This window comes from Theropithecus gelada, chromosome 8, assembly GCF_003255815.1.
Source record: "Theropithecus gelada isolate Dixy chromosome 8, Tgel_1.0, whole genome shotgun sequence".
Lineage (NCBI taxonomy): Eukaryota > Metazoa > Chordata > Mammalia > Primates > Cercopithecidae > Theropithecus > Theropithecus gelada.
In genome coordinates, this window is record NC_037676.1 from 130029607 (window position 1) to 130045290 (window position 15684).

Below are 15684 nucleotides of genomic sequence, written 5' to 3' on the forward strand. Positions count from 1 at the left end.
GATGCATGAGGGCTTGGAATTCCCAGCTCATAAGGGAGAACTCATTTTGGACCATGAGGGTCAACTGAAGAATTTTAAATGAAGAGGAAAATTAATCAGCATGCAAGGTTAAATGGAGTGGCAGAGACTAGGAGCTATTAGGAATCTACTGCAAGACAATCTAACAGTTACAGGTAGTGGGTAAAAGAGGAAAGTGAGCCAATAAGGGAAACAGAAGAATGAGTTGAATATGTGGGAATATAATCAGGAGAATGTGGAGTGAATCCAGGGATTCTCAACCTGGGCGCTGGTGACATTTTGAGCCCCGCTCTCTGTTGTGGGAGCTGTCCTGTGCAATGTAAGACATTTGGCAGCACCCTTGGCCTCTACCCACTAAAAACGCCAAGTAAGGCCCCATCCCTTAGTGACAACCCAAAATATCTCCAGACATTGCCAATTGCTTCTGGCTGAGACCCACTGATTTATGGAAACCAAAAGAATAATCATTTCCAAAAGCCTGACAGCAAACAGCAACGTCCAAAAATAAAATGAGAGTGAGGCCATTGACTTCAGTGGTTGGAGGTCATGAGATACCTTCAAGAAAGCACCTTCTATAACATGAAGTCCATGCAGAAGACGTTACAGAGGAAACAAACAGCATAAAAATAAAAGCAACTGAGGGTGAGCTACTCTCAGAAAGTATGCCTTTGAAAAGAAAGTCAGAAGCCATAGCTTGGTCCCTAAAAGAATAAGTTCCTATTCTACTGACTTCCTATGAAGATCAAATTGTAAAAAGCAAAAGTTTCTCTCCGAGGGTTTCCTTTGCAGTGACCTGTAGGTCCAACCATGCAAGAGCTCATCGCGGGGACATATGTTGCCCAAAAGGACCATAGCAAAGACAGGCCAGTGAGCCAAAGTGTAGAAACTTTTGAGACTGGCTTGAGCTTGGCACTTATAGAACAATAAACCAAGCCTTTGAAGAGGTTCAACAAAGGAACCATTTGTCCACTCTGGTAGCTACAAAGTAAGGCAGGATTGCAGCAAAGAACAAAAAAATAAAAGAAGGCCAAGCTGAAGATGTGACCAGAGTTTACTAGGTCCATCCTGAGACCTTCTGCTGGGGTCTGAGATCTAGAAGACAGTGAATAAGGAAACAAACCCAAAACTCAATGCAACACGGGATATGGAAGCTCTCAGGCCTTACGTTGAAAACATCTACTATTTTTTTTTTCTCAGCTGCTTTAATGAATGCAGTATACTGCGTTCATTAAAAGCCAGGAGGGGAAGGGACAACACTAACCAAAAAACATGCATTCTTGAAAATGCACAGATTTTCATCACTGCCATTTTTGTTATCATTCCTATGAAATAGTGATGCCGAATATCATTTTCTCATCTGCTGAAGAGCTTTCCTGTGTTCCTCTCATTGGAACACATGGTTGGCATTAAAATGCTTGTGAGACCTTCTCTTTCTTTAACATTCCCTGGCTAGCTTGGTTTTTAATCTAACAGCCCTTCTTTCAAAATGATCTTTCCACTGGAGATAGATATTTATCATTCTCTTCCTTCACCTCACCTCTTGACAGGCTGCACGTGACTTAAAGAAATTTTAAAAATAACAGCTCAGTCAGCCACCCTGAGGGGCTTCAGTCTCACCCCCAAGTTCGCTGGCTTTTTCATCACTATGTCCAGTTGCTTTCCATATTATTAACTGCTCTTATCACTAGAGGACCAACTCAGTAGGAAATTTTTTGAGAGGTGGGGACAGAGATATTCAAAGAAGGTGTTGGGGTTAGGGGAAACTGGTGTTATTTTATATAAGTCACACATTCTGAATCTCCCCTTTTGTGTCTCTGGGGAGAAACGAGAAAGTTTGATCAAATTGCTCGTTCTTTCTGCACTTCTTTCTTTTTTCCTAAGTATAAAAATGATATGATTACTACTGTGAGACTATGTGATTGTGAGAATGAATTATTCTTTTTTTTTTTTTTTTTTTTTTTTTTATTTTTTTTGGAGACAGAGTCTCGCTCTGTCACCCAGGCTGGAGTGCAATGCCACGATCTCAGCTCACTGCAACCTCTGCCTCCCGGGTTCAAGAGATTCTCCTGCCTCAACCCCCTGAGTAGCTGGGATTACAGGCGTGCTCCACCACCCCCGGCTAATTTTTGTATTTTTAGTGGAGCCAGGGTTTCACCACGTTGGTCAGGTTGTTCTCAAACTCCTGACCTCATTATCTGCCCGCCTCGGCCTCACAAAGTGCTGGGATTACAGGCATGAGCCACCGCGCACAGCCAAGAATGAACGATTCTTATTTGTACCTTCCTATGTGAACAAATGTTTCCCCTAGCGACACACTAGTCTCTCCTGTGAGGCCGCCCCATCAGACTGTTGACCTGAAGTCCCAACCTCGGCCCTCCAGGAGACTTGCCTTTTCTTAGAAGCCCAAACCACTCAATAGCAGCTCCAAATAAGAGGGGGCGCCAACACAAACGAGTGCTGCTAGAGCAACAAGCAAGGGGCAATCAGTCAGAAGACACTTTCCATGGTCTTCCAAAAAAAAAATTGGAGGTGAAAGACCAAGGGTGTCCCTAAAATGTCTTCATAAAAGATAAACTTCATCAACTACCTCTGACTGGTCAGGATTAAGAACCACTTTCAGGCCAAGTGTTCACGCCTCTAACCCCATCTACTCAGGAGGCTGAGGCAGAAGGATTGCTTGAGGCCAGAAGATTTCTTGAGGCCAGAAGCTGGAGACCAAGCCTGGGCAACACAGTGAGATCTCATCTCTACCAAAAATGTATCTCTATTTTAAAAAAAGAAGAAGAAGAAGGAGAAGAGACTGGGTGTGGTGGCTCATGCCTTTGGAAGGCTGAGGCAGGAGAATCACTTAAGCTGAGACAGGAGAATCACCTGAGTCCAGGAGTTTGAGACCAGCCTGGACAACATAGTGAGACTCCCATCTCTGCAAAAAAAAAAAAAATACAAACTTAGCCAAGTGTGGGGTTTGTGTCTGTAGACCCAGCTACTCAGGAGGCTCAGGTAGGAGAATCACCTGAGCCCAGGGAGATCAAGGCTGCAGTGAGCCATGATCGTTCCACTGCGTTCCAGCCTGGGCTACAGGGTGAGACCCTGTCTTTAAATTAAAAAAAAAAAAAAAAAAAAATTAAGAGGAAACACTCTTTCTTTTCTTTTCTTTCTTTCTTTCTTCTTCTTCTTTTTTTTTTTAGAGATGGCATGTCACCACATTGCCCAGGCTGTTGTCAAACTCCTGGCCTCAAATGATCCTCCCACTTGTGTCTCCCAAAGTGCTGGGACTGCAAGCATAAGCCACCACACATGGCCTTTTCCTTTCTTTTTCTATTTCTCAATGGATTTTTCCAATGGACATGTATCACTTTGGTAATCATATATACCAGTTGTAATCTCAGCCATTTTTCAAGCCAGCAAATATCTATTCTAGGTCAAATATGTTTCAAATATTACTAAAAGAAAATCAGTTATGTCCTTTAACCTGGCTGAGGTCTGACTTTGTTTTCTCTCCTGTGAAAATGGAGATGACACAAAACAACTCCAAGTTGTGACTTGAAAGTAACACCTCAGGTGATGTCACCAGCCTGGGGGAGAGTGAGGTTGAGTCCTGAACCCACAGCCATTATATCTGCCTGGGGTTCACATACCCTACACTGAACTGGCATAATTTGAGAGTCAGATCTGAAGATATGGTATATCTGCCATCTTTAGCAACTTTCAAACACTACCCTATGAGGTCAAGCTGGACCTACTTTTGGTTTTGTGATTGTTGTTTGTTGTTGAGGGCTTTCTTTGAGGTGGCGGGGGAGTGTGTGCCCCTGTGGAGAGCACTCATTTAGCTTCAATTAGAGTAATGCCAAAAGTGCCAGATTCCTGGGAAATCAGCCTACAAGGCTCCTGCAGGAAGGACCCGCCACTGCCGGAAGTCCTGAGGGCATCTAAGTGATCGGACACCATCAGGGATTCTTTGCCCAGTAAAAACCTACTTGACCAGGGACACATGCCAGGTAAATTTCCTTCACATTTACTTCAACCTTACTGCATACTCATTTTAGTATTAAAACTTTTAATAAAATGGTCCTATTCCTTCACACTTTTTTCTATGAGATCTCAAATACCCCTTCTTGCTATTAAAACAACCACTTATTATTCATGAGCCCAATATTTTAAAAGTAAAAATAATAAACCAAGGCCAGGAGCAGTGACTCACACTTGCATTCCCAGCACTTTCAGAGGCAAAGGCCGAAGGATCGCTTTAACCCGGGAGTTCAAGACCAACCTGGGCAACATGACCAGACTGCCTCTCTACAAAAAGTTTAAAAAATTAACTGGGTGTGGTGGGGCACTGTACTCCTAGCTACTGGGCTGGGGTATCAGGCTGAGGTGGAAGGGTCGCTTTGAGCCTGGGAGATTAAGGTTGCAGTGAGCTTTGATTGTGCCACTGCACTCCAGCCTGGGTGACAGAAGGAGACCCTGTCTCAAAAATAATAATAACTATTATTAATAATTAATAATAGGCAAAATCAAATACCCATCACCTTCTGCCGTGCCTCCCCTTTCCCCTATTTTTTTTTTTTTTTTTTTTGAGACGGAGTCTCGCTCTGTCACCCAGGCTGGACTGCAGTGGCCGGATCTCAGCTCACTGCAAGCTCCGCCTCCCGGGTTCACGCCATTCTCCGGCCTCAGCCTCCCGAGTAGCTGGGACTACAGGCGCCCGCCACCTCGCCCGGCTAGTTTTTTGTATTTCTTAATAGAGACGGGGTTTCACCGTGTTAGCCAGGATGGTCTCGATCTCCTGACCTCGTGATCCGCCCGTCTCGGCCTCCCAAAGTGCTGGGATTACAGGCTTGAGCCACCGCGCCCGGCCCCTCCCCTTTCCCCTATAAATCCAGTGTCTTGCTTTCAAATTTGGTGGTTAATAAAGATGATGAGTTTCTAAGACGTGGGGGCTAAAGCTTGTTTGGCTGTTTTAGGGTTTGTTGGAATATTTTTTCGTTTGTGTACTTGTGAATTATTTCACGTTTGCCATAACCGGTTCTCCACAGGGCGATGTTCATTAGCAATAAGTAGTGATAGGTTAATTTTCACCATCTCTTATGCGGTTGAATCGTCACCTCTGAACCACTTTTTCCTCCAATAACTCCTCTTTTTTCGGCCCTTCTGCAGCCAACCTGAAAGAATAACAAGGAGGTGGCTGGAAACTTGTTTTAAGGAACCAACTGTCCTTCCCCCGCTGGAAACCTTGCACCTCGTACGCCCCTACTCCTGCCCCCATCTGACCCCCGCCCTCGTTGACATCCAGGCGCGGTGATCTTTGCTGCCAGTAGAGGGCACACTTACTTTACTTTCGCAAACCTGAACGCGGGTACAGCCCACAGAGGGGGCGGAGGGAAAGACGCTTTGCAGCAAAATCGAGCCTAGCGATTGGTTGCTCCCCGGCGTTTGCGGCAAAGGCCTAGAGGCAGAAGTAATTTACAATCCTTAAAGCTGAATTGTGCAGTGCGTCGGATTTGGGGGAAGCTACTATAGTCACTTAACACTAGAACGCTGAGCTGCAAACTCAACGGGTAATAACCCATCTTGAACAACGTACATGCTATACGCGCACCCCTTTCCCCCGAATTGTTGTCTCTTTTGGAGGTGGTGGAGGGAGAGAAAAGTTTACTTAAAATGCATTTGGGTGAGGGCCCAAGGATGAGAAGAATGTTTTTTGTTTTTCATGCCGTGGAATAACACAAAATAAAAAATCCCGAGGGAATATGCATTATATATTAAATATAGATCATTTCAGGGAACAAACAAATCATGTGTCGGGCTGGGCAACTAGCTAAGTCGAAGTGTGAATAAAATGTGAATACATGTTTGCGGATTACATACAATGCACTTTCACTAGTATTCAGAAAAAAAATTGAGTCAGTGAACTAGGAAATTAATGCCTGGAAGGCAGCCAAATTTTAATTAGCTCAAGACCCCCTCTCTCTCCCCCAAAAAAGGCACGGAAGTAATACTCCTCTCCTCGTCTTTGATCAGAATCGATGCATTTTTTTGTGCATGACCACGTTTCCAATAATAAAAAGGGAAAGAGGACCTAGAAAGGAATTAAACGTCCAGTTTGTCCGGGGAGGAAAGAGTTAACGGTTTTTTTCACAAGGGTCTCTGCTGACTCCCCCTGCTCGGTCCACAAGTTCTCCACTTGCCCCTTTTAGGAAGTCCGGTCCCGCAGTTCGGGTCCCCCCTGCCCCTCCCATATTCTCCTGTCTAGCGCCTTTGATTTCTCCCAAACCCGGGAGCCCGAGACTGGTGCAAACCGGCGCCACAGGGCGCAAAGAGGATTTGTCTCTTCTGAAACCTGGCTGAGAAATTGGGAACTCCGTGTGAGCGGCGCGGGGGTGGGACGGTGGGGTACAGGCTGGCAGAGAGCAGGCAACCTCCCTCCCGCCCTAGTCCAGCTCTGGAACGGGCAGACACATCTCAGGGCTGAACAGACGCCTCCCGCACGGGGCCCCACGGAAGCCAGAGCAGGCGGGGCAGGAGGGGCGGTATCTGCTGCTTTGGCAGCAAATTGGGGGACTCAGTCTGGATGGAAGGTATCCAATCCAGATAGCTGTGCATACATAATGCATAATGCATGACACCCCCCAACAAATGCAATGGGAGTTTATTCATAACGTGCTCTCCAAGTATACGTGGCAATGCTTTGCTGAGTTATTTTAATCATTCTAGGCATCGTTTTCCTCCTTATGCCTCTATCATTCCTCCCTATCTACACTCACATCCCACGCTCTGAACGCGTGCCCATTAATACCCTTCTTTCCTCCACTCTCCCTGGGACTCTTGATCAAAGCGCGGCCCTTTCCCCAGCCTTAGCGAGGCGCCCTACCGCCTGGTACGCGCGTGGCGTGGCGGTGGGCGCGCAGTGTGTTCGCGGTGTGAAGGGCAGCTGTTTCGCCTGCGATGGTTTAAACTCACAGGACAAGGATGCGGTTTGTCAAACAGTGCTGCTACGGAGGAGCAGCACAGAAAGCGAGAGGGTTTGAGCGGGAGCAAAAGAAAATGGTAGGCGCGCGCAGTTAATTCATGCGGCTCTCTTACTCTGTTTACATCCGAGAGCTAGAGTGCTCGGCTGCCGGGCTGAGTCTCCTCCCCACCCTCCCGACTCTCCCCACTCTCCTCAGAAGCGCCCCTCCCGGGTTCCCAAAGCAGAGGGCGTGGGGGAAAAGAAAAAAGATCCTCTCTCGCAAATCTCCGCCCACAAGCCCTTTATAATGCGAGGGTCTGCTCGGCGGAGGACCCCCGAGCTGTGCTGCTCGCGGCCGCCACTGCCGGGTCCCGGCAGTCTCTGGCTCCCCTCCTGCCTCGAGAAGGGCAGGGCTTCTCAGAGGCTTGGCGGGAAAAAGAACGGAGGGAGGGATCGCGCTGAGGTATAAAAGCCGGTTTTCGGGGCTTTATCTAACTCGCTGTAGTAATTCCAGCGAGAGGCAGAGGGAGCGAGCGGGCGGGCCGGCGAGGGTGGAAGATCCGGGCGAGCAGAGCTGCGCTCCGGGCGTCGTGGGAAGGGAGATCCGGAGCGAAAAGGGGGCTTCGCCTCCGGCCCAGCCCTCCCGCTGACCCCCCAGACAGCGGTCCGCAACCCTTGCCGCATCCACGAAACTTTGCCCATAGCAGGGGGCGGGCACTTTGCACTGGAACTTACAACACCCTAGCAAGGACGCTACTCTCCCGACGCGGGGAGGCTATTCTGCCTATTTGGGGACACTTCCCCGCCGCTGCCAGGACCCGCTCCTCTGAAAGGCTCTCCTTGCCTCTGTTTGGACGCTGGATTTTTTTCCGGTAGTGGAAAACCAGGTAAGCACCGAGGTCCATTTGTGTTTTAATTTATTTTTGTATCGCTTTAATGCTGAGATGAGTCCAATGCCGAAATAGGGTGTCTTTTCTCCCATTCCTGCGCTATTGACACTTTTCTCAGAGTAGTTGTGGTAGCTTGGGCTGGGATGGGGGATTAATCCAGAACTGGATCGGGATAAAGTGACTTTGTCAAGATGGGAGAGGAGACGACAGAGGGAAAACGGGAATGGTTTTTAAGACTAGCCTTTCGAGATTTCTGCCTCATGAATATATTCACGCTGACTCCCGGCCGGTCGGACATTCCTGCTTTATTGGGTTAATTGCTGGCTGAGTTTTGGGGGGCTGGGGGTTGCTTTGCGGTGGGCAGAAAGCCCCTTGCATCCTGACCTCCTTGGAGTAGGGACCGCATATTGCCTGTGTGAGCCAGAGAGCTCCGCAGCCGCTGACTTTTCCCCGTCTCCGGGAGGGCATTTAAATTTCGGCTCACCGCATTTCTGACAGCCGGAGACGGACACTGCGGCGCGTCCCACCCGCCTGTCCCCGCGGCGATTCCAACTCGCCCTGATCCTTTTAAGGAGTTGGCAGTTGGCTTTTTAAAAAGCAATAATACAAATTAAAACCTGGGAAGCCAGAGATGTTAGGATGTGGTGTTGGGGAGGCACAGACAGGGGAAAAGGGAGGCGGAGATGTGTCCGATTCTCCTGGAATCGTTGACTTGGAAAAACCAGGGCAAATCTCCGCACCCAGCCCGGACTCCCCTGCCGCGGCCGCCCTCGGGTGTCCTCGCGCCCCTGAGATGCGGAGGAACTGCGAGGAGCGGGGCTCTAGGCTGTTCCAGAACAGCTGCTACCCTTGGTGGGGTGGCTCCGGGCGAGGTATCGCAGCAGGGTCTCTGGCGCAGTTGCGTCGCCGTATTGAGTGCGAAGGGAGGTGCCCCTGTTATTATTTGACACCCCCCTTGTATTTATGGAGGGGTGTTAAAGCCCGCGGCTGAGTTCGCCACTCCAGCCGGCGAGAGAAGAGAAGAAAAGCCGGCAAATGAAGGAGTGTTTGTGGGGGGGGCGGGGGGGACGGGGGAACTGGGGGTAGGGACGGGGCGGTGGAAAGGGGAGGTTGGGAGGGGCTGCGGCGCCGGCGGGGGTAGGAGCGCAGCGAGGGCGCGAGTGGGAACAGCCGCCGCGGAGGGGCCCCGGCGCGGGAGCGGGGTGCACGCAGCCGCTAGCGCCGAGGCGCCTCTCGCCTTCTCCTTCAGGTGGCGCAAAACTTTGTGCCTTGGGTTTTGGCAAATTGTATTCCTCACCGCCACCTCCCGCGGCCTCTTAAGGGGGCCAAGGCGGGTTTCGAGTCCTCTGCCGCTGCGTGGCCGACTCCCGGGCTTTACGCTCCGGGCTCTCGGGGGCGGGGGCTCGGCGGGCACCAAGCCGCTGGTTCACTAAGTGCGTGTCCGAGATAGTAGGGGACTGCCCAAAGGAGGTGAATGGGTGTCCCCCTTTTTCCCCCACCAAGACCACCCGACCGCTTTGATAGTTCTGCAAGGGGAGTGGTTCGGCACTGTGGCGCGCACTGCGCGCTGCGCCAGGTTTCTGCGCCAAGAGCCCTTTAACTCAAGACTGCCGCCCGCTTTGTGTGCCCCCTCCAGCAGCCTCCCGCGACGATGCCCCTCAACGTTAGCTTCACCAACAGGAACTATGACCTCGACTACGACTCGGTGCAGCCGTATTTCTACTGCGACGAGGAGGAGAACTTCTACCAGCAGCAACAGCAGAGCGAGCTGCAGCCGCCGGCGCCCAGCGAGGATATCTGGAAGAAATTCGAGCTGCTGCCCACCCCGCCCCTGTCCCCTAGCCGCCGCTCCGGGCTCTGCTCGCCCTCCTACGTTGCGGTCACGCCCTTCTCCCCTCGGGGAGACAACGACGGCGGTGGCGGGAGCTTCTCTACGGCCGACCAGCTGGAGATGGTGACCGAGCTGCTGGGAGGAGACATGGTGAACCAGAGCTTCATCTGCGACCCGGACGACGAGACCTTCATCAAAAATATCATCATCCAGGACTGTATGTGGAGCGGCTTCTCGGCCGCCGCCAAGCTTGTCTCAGAGAAGCTAGCCTCTTACCAGGCTGCGCGCAAAGACAGCGGCAGCCCGAACCCTGCCCGCGGCCACAGCGTCTGCTCCACCTCCAGCTTGTACCTGCAGGATCTGAGCGCCGCCGCCTCGGAGTGCATCGACCCCTCAGTGGTCTTTCCCTACCCTCTCAACGACAGCAGCTCGCCCAAGTCCTGCGCCTCACCGGACTCCAGCGCCTTCTCACCGTCCTCGGATTCTCTGCTCTCCTCGACGGAGTCCTCCCCGCAGGCCAGCCCAGAGCCCCTGGTACTCCATGAGGAGACACCGCCCACCACCAGCAGCGACTCTGGTAAGCGAAGCCCGCCCAGGCCTGTCAAAAGTGGGGGCTGGATATCTTTCCCATTTCCATTGGCAGCTTATTCAACGGGCCCCTCTTACTAGAAGGGAGAGCGAGCAGATCTGGAGAGATTCACCTCTGAAACCTTGGGCTTTAGCGTTTCCTCCCATCCCTTATCCTTAGACCGCCCTTGTTGCTAACCCCCCTCCCCCTTTGTCTCCCACACCTCAGGAATTTCATTTAGGTTTTTAAACCTTCTGGTTTATCTTACAACTCAATCCACTTCTTCTTACCTCCCGTTAGCATTTTAATTGCCCAGGGGCGGGGTGGGGGGGAGAGTGTGAATGAGGATAAGAGAGGATTGATTTCTGAGAGAGTGAAGGAATTGCTTCCCTCTTAACTTCCGAGAAGTGGTGGGATTTAATGAACTATCTACAAAAATGAGGGGCTGTGTTTAGAGGCCAGGCAGGGTCTGCCTGAGTGCGGGAGCCAGTGAACTTCCTCAAGAGTGGGTGGGCTGAGGAGCTGGGATCTTCTCAGCCTGTTTTGAACACTGAAAAGCAAATCCTTGCCAAAGTTGGACTTTTTTTTTTTTTTCCTTCCCCCACCCTCTTGGACTTACGGCAAAACTGCAATTTTTTTTTTCTTTTTCATTTCCAGTAAAATAGGGAGTTGCTAAAGTCATACCAAGCAATTTGTAGCTATCATTTGCAACACCTGAAGTGTTCTTGGTAAAGTACCTTAAAAATAGGAGGTGCTTGGGAATGTGCTTTGCTTTGGGTGTGTCCAGAGCCTCATTAAGTCTTAGGTAAGAATTGGCATCAATGTCATATCCTGGGAAATTGTAGTTTTCTTGTCTGTGCCATAACCCAGCTGTCCTTCTCCCTTTATGAGACTCTTACCTTCATGGTGAGAGAAGTAAGAGTGGCTGGCTAGATTGGTTCTTTTTTTTTTTCTTTCTTTCTTTTTTTCTTTTTTAAGACGGAGTCTCACTCTGTCACCAGGCTGGAGTGCAGTGGTGCAATCAACCTCCGACTCCCTGGTTCAAGAGATTCTCCTGCCTCAGCCTCCCAAGTAGCTGGGACTACAGGTGTGCACCACCATGCCAGGCTAATTTTTATATTTTTAGTAGAGATGGAGTTTCACCATGTTGGCCAGGATGGTCTCTGTCTCCTGACCTCATGATCCACCCACTTCGGCCTCCCAAAGTGCTGGGATTATAGCCACGGCGCCCCGCCTAGATTTGGCTCTTTGTGGAGATAATTTTGTCCAGAGACCTTTCTAACGTATTAATGCCTTGTATTTGTACAGCGTTAATCTAGTAATTGATTATTTTAATGGAAACTTGCTGAGTGATTTTTATTTCCTTTCTTAAAGAGGAGGAACAAGAAGAGGAGGAAGAAATTGATGTTGTTTCTGTGGAAAAGAGGCAGGCCCCTGGCAAAAGGTCAGAGTCGGGATCACCTTCTGCTCCAGGCCACAGCAAACCTCCTCACAGCCCACTGGTCCTCAAGAGGTGCCACGTCTCCACACATCAGCACAACTACGCCGCGCCTCCCTCCACTCGGAAGGACTATCCTGCTGCCAAGAGGGTCAAGTTGGACAGTGTCAGAGTCCTGAGACAGATCAGCAACAACCGAAAATGCACCAGCCCCAGGTCCTCGGACACCGAGGAGAATGACAAGAGGCGAACACACAACGTCTTGGAGCGCCAGAGGAGGAACGAGCTAAAACGGAGCTTTTTTGCCCTGCGTGACCAGATCCCGGAGTTGGAAAACAATGAAAAGGCCCCCAAGGTAGTTATCCTTAAAAAAGCCACAGCATACATCCTGTCCGTCCAAGCAGAGGAGCAAAAGCTCATTTCTGAAAAGGATTTGTTGCGGAAACGACGAGAACAGTTGAAACACAAACTTGAACAGCTACGGAACTCTTGTGCATAAGGAAAAGTAAGGAAAAAGATTCTTTCTAACAGAGCTGGTCCCAATCTGTCACCTATGAACTTGTTTCAAATGCATGATCAAATGCAACCTCACAACCTTGGCTGAGTCTTGAGACTGAAAGATTTAGCCATGATGTAAACTGCCTCAAATTGGACTTTGGGCATAAAAGAACTTTTTTATGCTTACCATCTTTTTTTTTTTTTTTTCTTTAACAGATTTGTATTTAAGAATTGTTTTTAAAAAATTTTAAGATTTACACAATTTTTCTCTGTAAATATTGCCATTAAATGTAAATAACTTTAATAAAACGTTTATAGCAGCCACACGGAATTTCAATCCTACTATATAGTACCTAGTATTACAGGTACTATAAACTCTAATTTTTTTTTATTTAAGTACATTTTGCTTTTTAAAGTTGATTTTTTTTCTATTGTTTTTAGAAAAAAATAAAATAACTGGCAAATATATCATTGAGCCAAATCTTAAGTCGTGAGTGTTTTGTTTCATTTCTTCCCCCTCCCAACCACCACCATCCCTGTTTGTTTTCATCAATTGGTCCTTCAGAGGGTGGTCTTAAGAAAGGCAAGAGTTTTCCTCTGTTGAAATGGGTCTGGGGGCCTTAAGGTCTTTAAGTTCTCAGAGGTTCTAAGATGTTTCCTGGAGATTATGATAAGAGCCAGAGTTGACAGTTAGAAGGAATGGCAGAAGGCAGGTGAGAAGGTGAAAGGTAGGCAAAAGACATACAAGAGGTCAAAGATAACAGTTAAGTACACAAAGAGGCGTAAGGACTGGTGAGTTGGGAGGAAGGTGAGGAAGAAACTCTTGTTACTTTAGTTAACCAGTGCCAGTCCCCTGCTCACTCCAAACCCAGGAATTCTGCCCAGTGAGACAGTTGATGGGGACAGGGCGGGAACCAGCGTCTGCTGCCTTCACAACCAGGTGCCAGTCCCATCCTTGGGTTATCTCCTAAACCCCAAAGGATCTCTGGGAGGAATGCTACTATTAACCCTATTTCACAAACAAGGAAATAGAAGAGCTCAAAGGGGTTATGTAACTTATCTGTAGCCACGCAGGTAATACAAAGCAGCAATCCGGACCCATTCTGTTCAAAACACCCCTTCACTATCATGCCTTGGTTCATCTGGGTCTAATGTGCTGAGATCAAGAAGGTTTGGGGCTTGATGGATGGACTCAAGTCATAACAATGTTAAGCTCTATTTGTGTCCTAAGCATTTTATTCCTAACTCTACATCAACCCCATGAAGGAGGTACTCTTGATTTCCCCATATTAGAAGTAGAGAGGGAAGCTGAGGCACAGAAAGACTCATCCACATGCCCAAGATTCACTGATAGGGAAGAGTAGAAGTGAGATTCGAAGCCAGGCTGTTTACTCCTAACCTGTCCAAGCCACCTCTCAAACGACAGTAGGAATCAGCTGGCTGCTTGTGAGTAAAGGAGTTACAGTCCAGTGGGTTATGTATTTTAAGTCTCAACATCTAAGCCTGGTCAGGCATCAGTTCCCCTTTTTTTGTTGTTTATTTTGTTTTTATTTTGTTGTTCATTGTTTAATTTTTCCTTTCACAATGAGAAGGTCAACACTTTGAATCCTACCTTAGCCATTTGTTGAATCAGATTCACGATGGCGCCTGAGCAGAAGCCAGTTCAGATTATAAAATAAAACATATTTATTCTTTGTTGTGGGAGTCATTATTTTAGAAACTACAAACTCTCCTTGCTTCCATCCTCTTTCTCATATTCAAGACACATGCTCATCCTGAGTCTTTGAAAAGGTATTTTTGAACATGTGTGTTAATTATAAGCCTCTGAAAACCTATGGCCCACACCATAAATGATGTTGACTATATAGGTAAATGAAAGATACTATTGCTGTTCTAATTACCTCATTGTCTCAGTGTCAAAGTAGATCTTCAGCTCCCTGTGCTTCGAGATTTTAATCTACCACCACCCATCAATCAATAAATAATTACTGTCTTTGACTCTGACTCCTAGAATAATCTATTCAAGACCTTAATGTCTTTTTCTTGATTCTTCTTTTGAGTCCTAAGTACCGCCATTACAGATTCAAATTGGCAAGCTATGTAGGTGAAACTCAAAGGGAGATGCAATCCACAGAAGTTGAGTAGTTCAAAGTGTTACAAAAGCGAGGCGCTCTTAAATAGCTCAGTCTTTGCCCCCTTTGTGGCCCAGGGCTGGAGTGCAGCTCTGGGGTGACTCACTTGGGAATCGGGAAGGTGTTAGTCTGAATCACTAAGTCCAGGCAAGCCCTCAGAATAGGAGAGAGCGTTCCTAGCAAGGAAAACAACTCTCCATTCCAAATGATCAGGAAAGAACTTTAGGGATGTGGAGCTTGGCTATGGGAATAGAAAGGAACCATTCCAAGTGCCTATTAGGCCACTCTTACCTTTACTGAGCCAGAGAATGGCTCTGAAAACAGGACAGATGCCAACTTCCTTCCCGAAAGTCAGGCTGATCTTGACCACAATACAAATTGGCCCTCAGAGCCTATGCAGGGAGTCCCAGGGGTCTCTGCCATTGTGCAATCTATTTTCTAGATAATAATGAAGAATCGGAGGTGAAGGGGAGGAGTTTGCAATTTGGTCAGGATTATATAAGAAGGAATAAGCTAATTCTGACTACGCCCTTTACCCATGACACTATCCAGGAATTAATGAGTCTCCCAGGGGATTCCTGGAATGATTTTGTTTAGGGACGGAATGTATAAAGAGGAAGGAAGTATTATTTTATGCTGCCATTTGGAAGCAACAAAGGAGATCAACAGTATGAAAACAATCAATCACATTTGAAAATGAACAAAGTTTTCACAATCCCAGCCTAATACTTAGAGAGCTCACAGCTTGGATGCAGAAGTCAAGAGTTCTCTGCTGGTCTCTAAGACAAACTCTCACACAAAGCTTGGGAAAAAGGACAAAAATGTTGCATTAGGGGGTTTTCTGTGGTTTGTTTGCAATAACTATAATTGGCTCAGTCAATAATTATTTTTTCGTATACATGCTAAGGGCCCCTGTAGCATTTTTTCCCAACGATAAATAATCCTTAGTCTAGAAAATGCTGAAGGATGTTCTGCACCCTTGTCTATAAATTCACGGCTAGATGACTTTGTGAAAGGCTCCTCCTTCGAGGTTATAGACCATTATAGGCCTATATTAAAGGAGAATAAGAGAGGCCGGTCGCGGTGGCTCATGCCTGTAATCCCAGCACTTTGGGAGGCTGAAGTGGGCGGATCACGAGGTCAGGAGATGGAGACTATTCTGGCTAAAACGATGAAACTCCGTCTCTACTAAAAATACAAAAAATTAGCCGGGTGTGATGGCACGCGCCTGTAGTCCCAGCTACTCAGGAGGCTAAGGCAGGAGAATCGCTTGAACCTGGGAGGCAGAGGTTGCAGTGAGCTGAGATCGCGCCACTGCACTCCAGCCTGGGTGACACAGCAAGACTCCATCTCAAAAATA

At 48.1% G+C, this 15684-nt stretch overlaps 1 protein-coding gene across 2 annotated transcripts; it reads left to right on the forward strand.

Moving 5' to 3' along the window:
• The first annotated feature begins 6662 nt into the window (after nucleotides 1-6662).
• Nucleotides 6663-12675, forward strand: MYC (MYC proto-oncogene, bHLH transcription factor). 2 transcript variants are annotated; one of them, XM_025394466.1, is made up of 3 exons: nucleotides 6663-7854; nucleotides 9494-10265; nucleotides 11631-12675. In XM_025394466.1, the coding sequence occupies exons 2-3, from the start codon at nucleotides 9509-9511 to the stop codon at nucleotides 12191-12193; spliced, it is 1320 nt and encodes a 439-aa protein (XP_025250251.1). In that variant the 5' UTR covers nucleotides 6663-7854; nucleotides 9494-9508; the 3' UTR covers nucleotides 12194-12675. The 2 variants fall into 2 exon arrangements, with proteins under 2 accessions (XP_025250251.1, XP_025250252.1); XM_025394467.1 differs by having other exon boundaries at nucleotides 9497-10265.
• The last annotated feature ends 3009 nt before the right edge of the window (nucleotides 12676-15684 follow it).

Bases quoted from the DNA above. Each gene is read 5' to 3' on its own strand.
- MYC (XM_025394466.1), top strand. From the start codon at position 9,509: ATGCCCCTCAACGTTAGCTTCACCAACAGGAACTATGACCTCGACTAC. The intron at 10,266-11,630 runs GTAAGCGAAGCC...CCTTTCTTAAAG, and splicing joins CACCACCAGCAGCGACTCTG to AGGAGGAACAAGAAGAGGAG.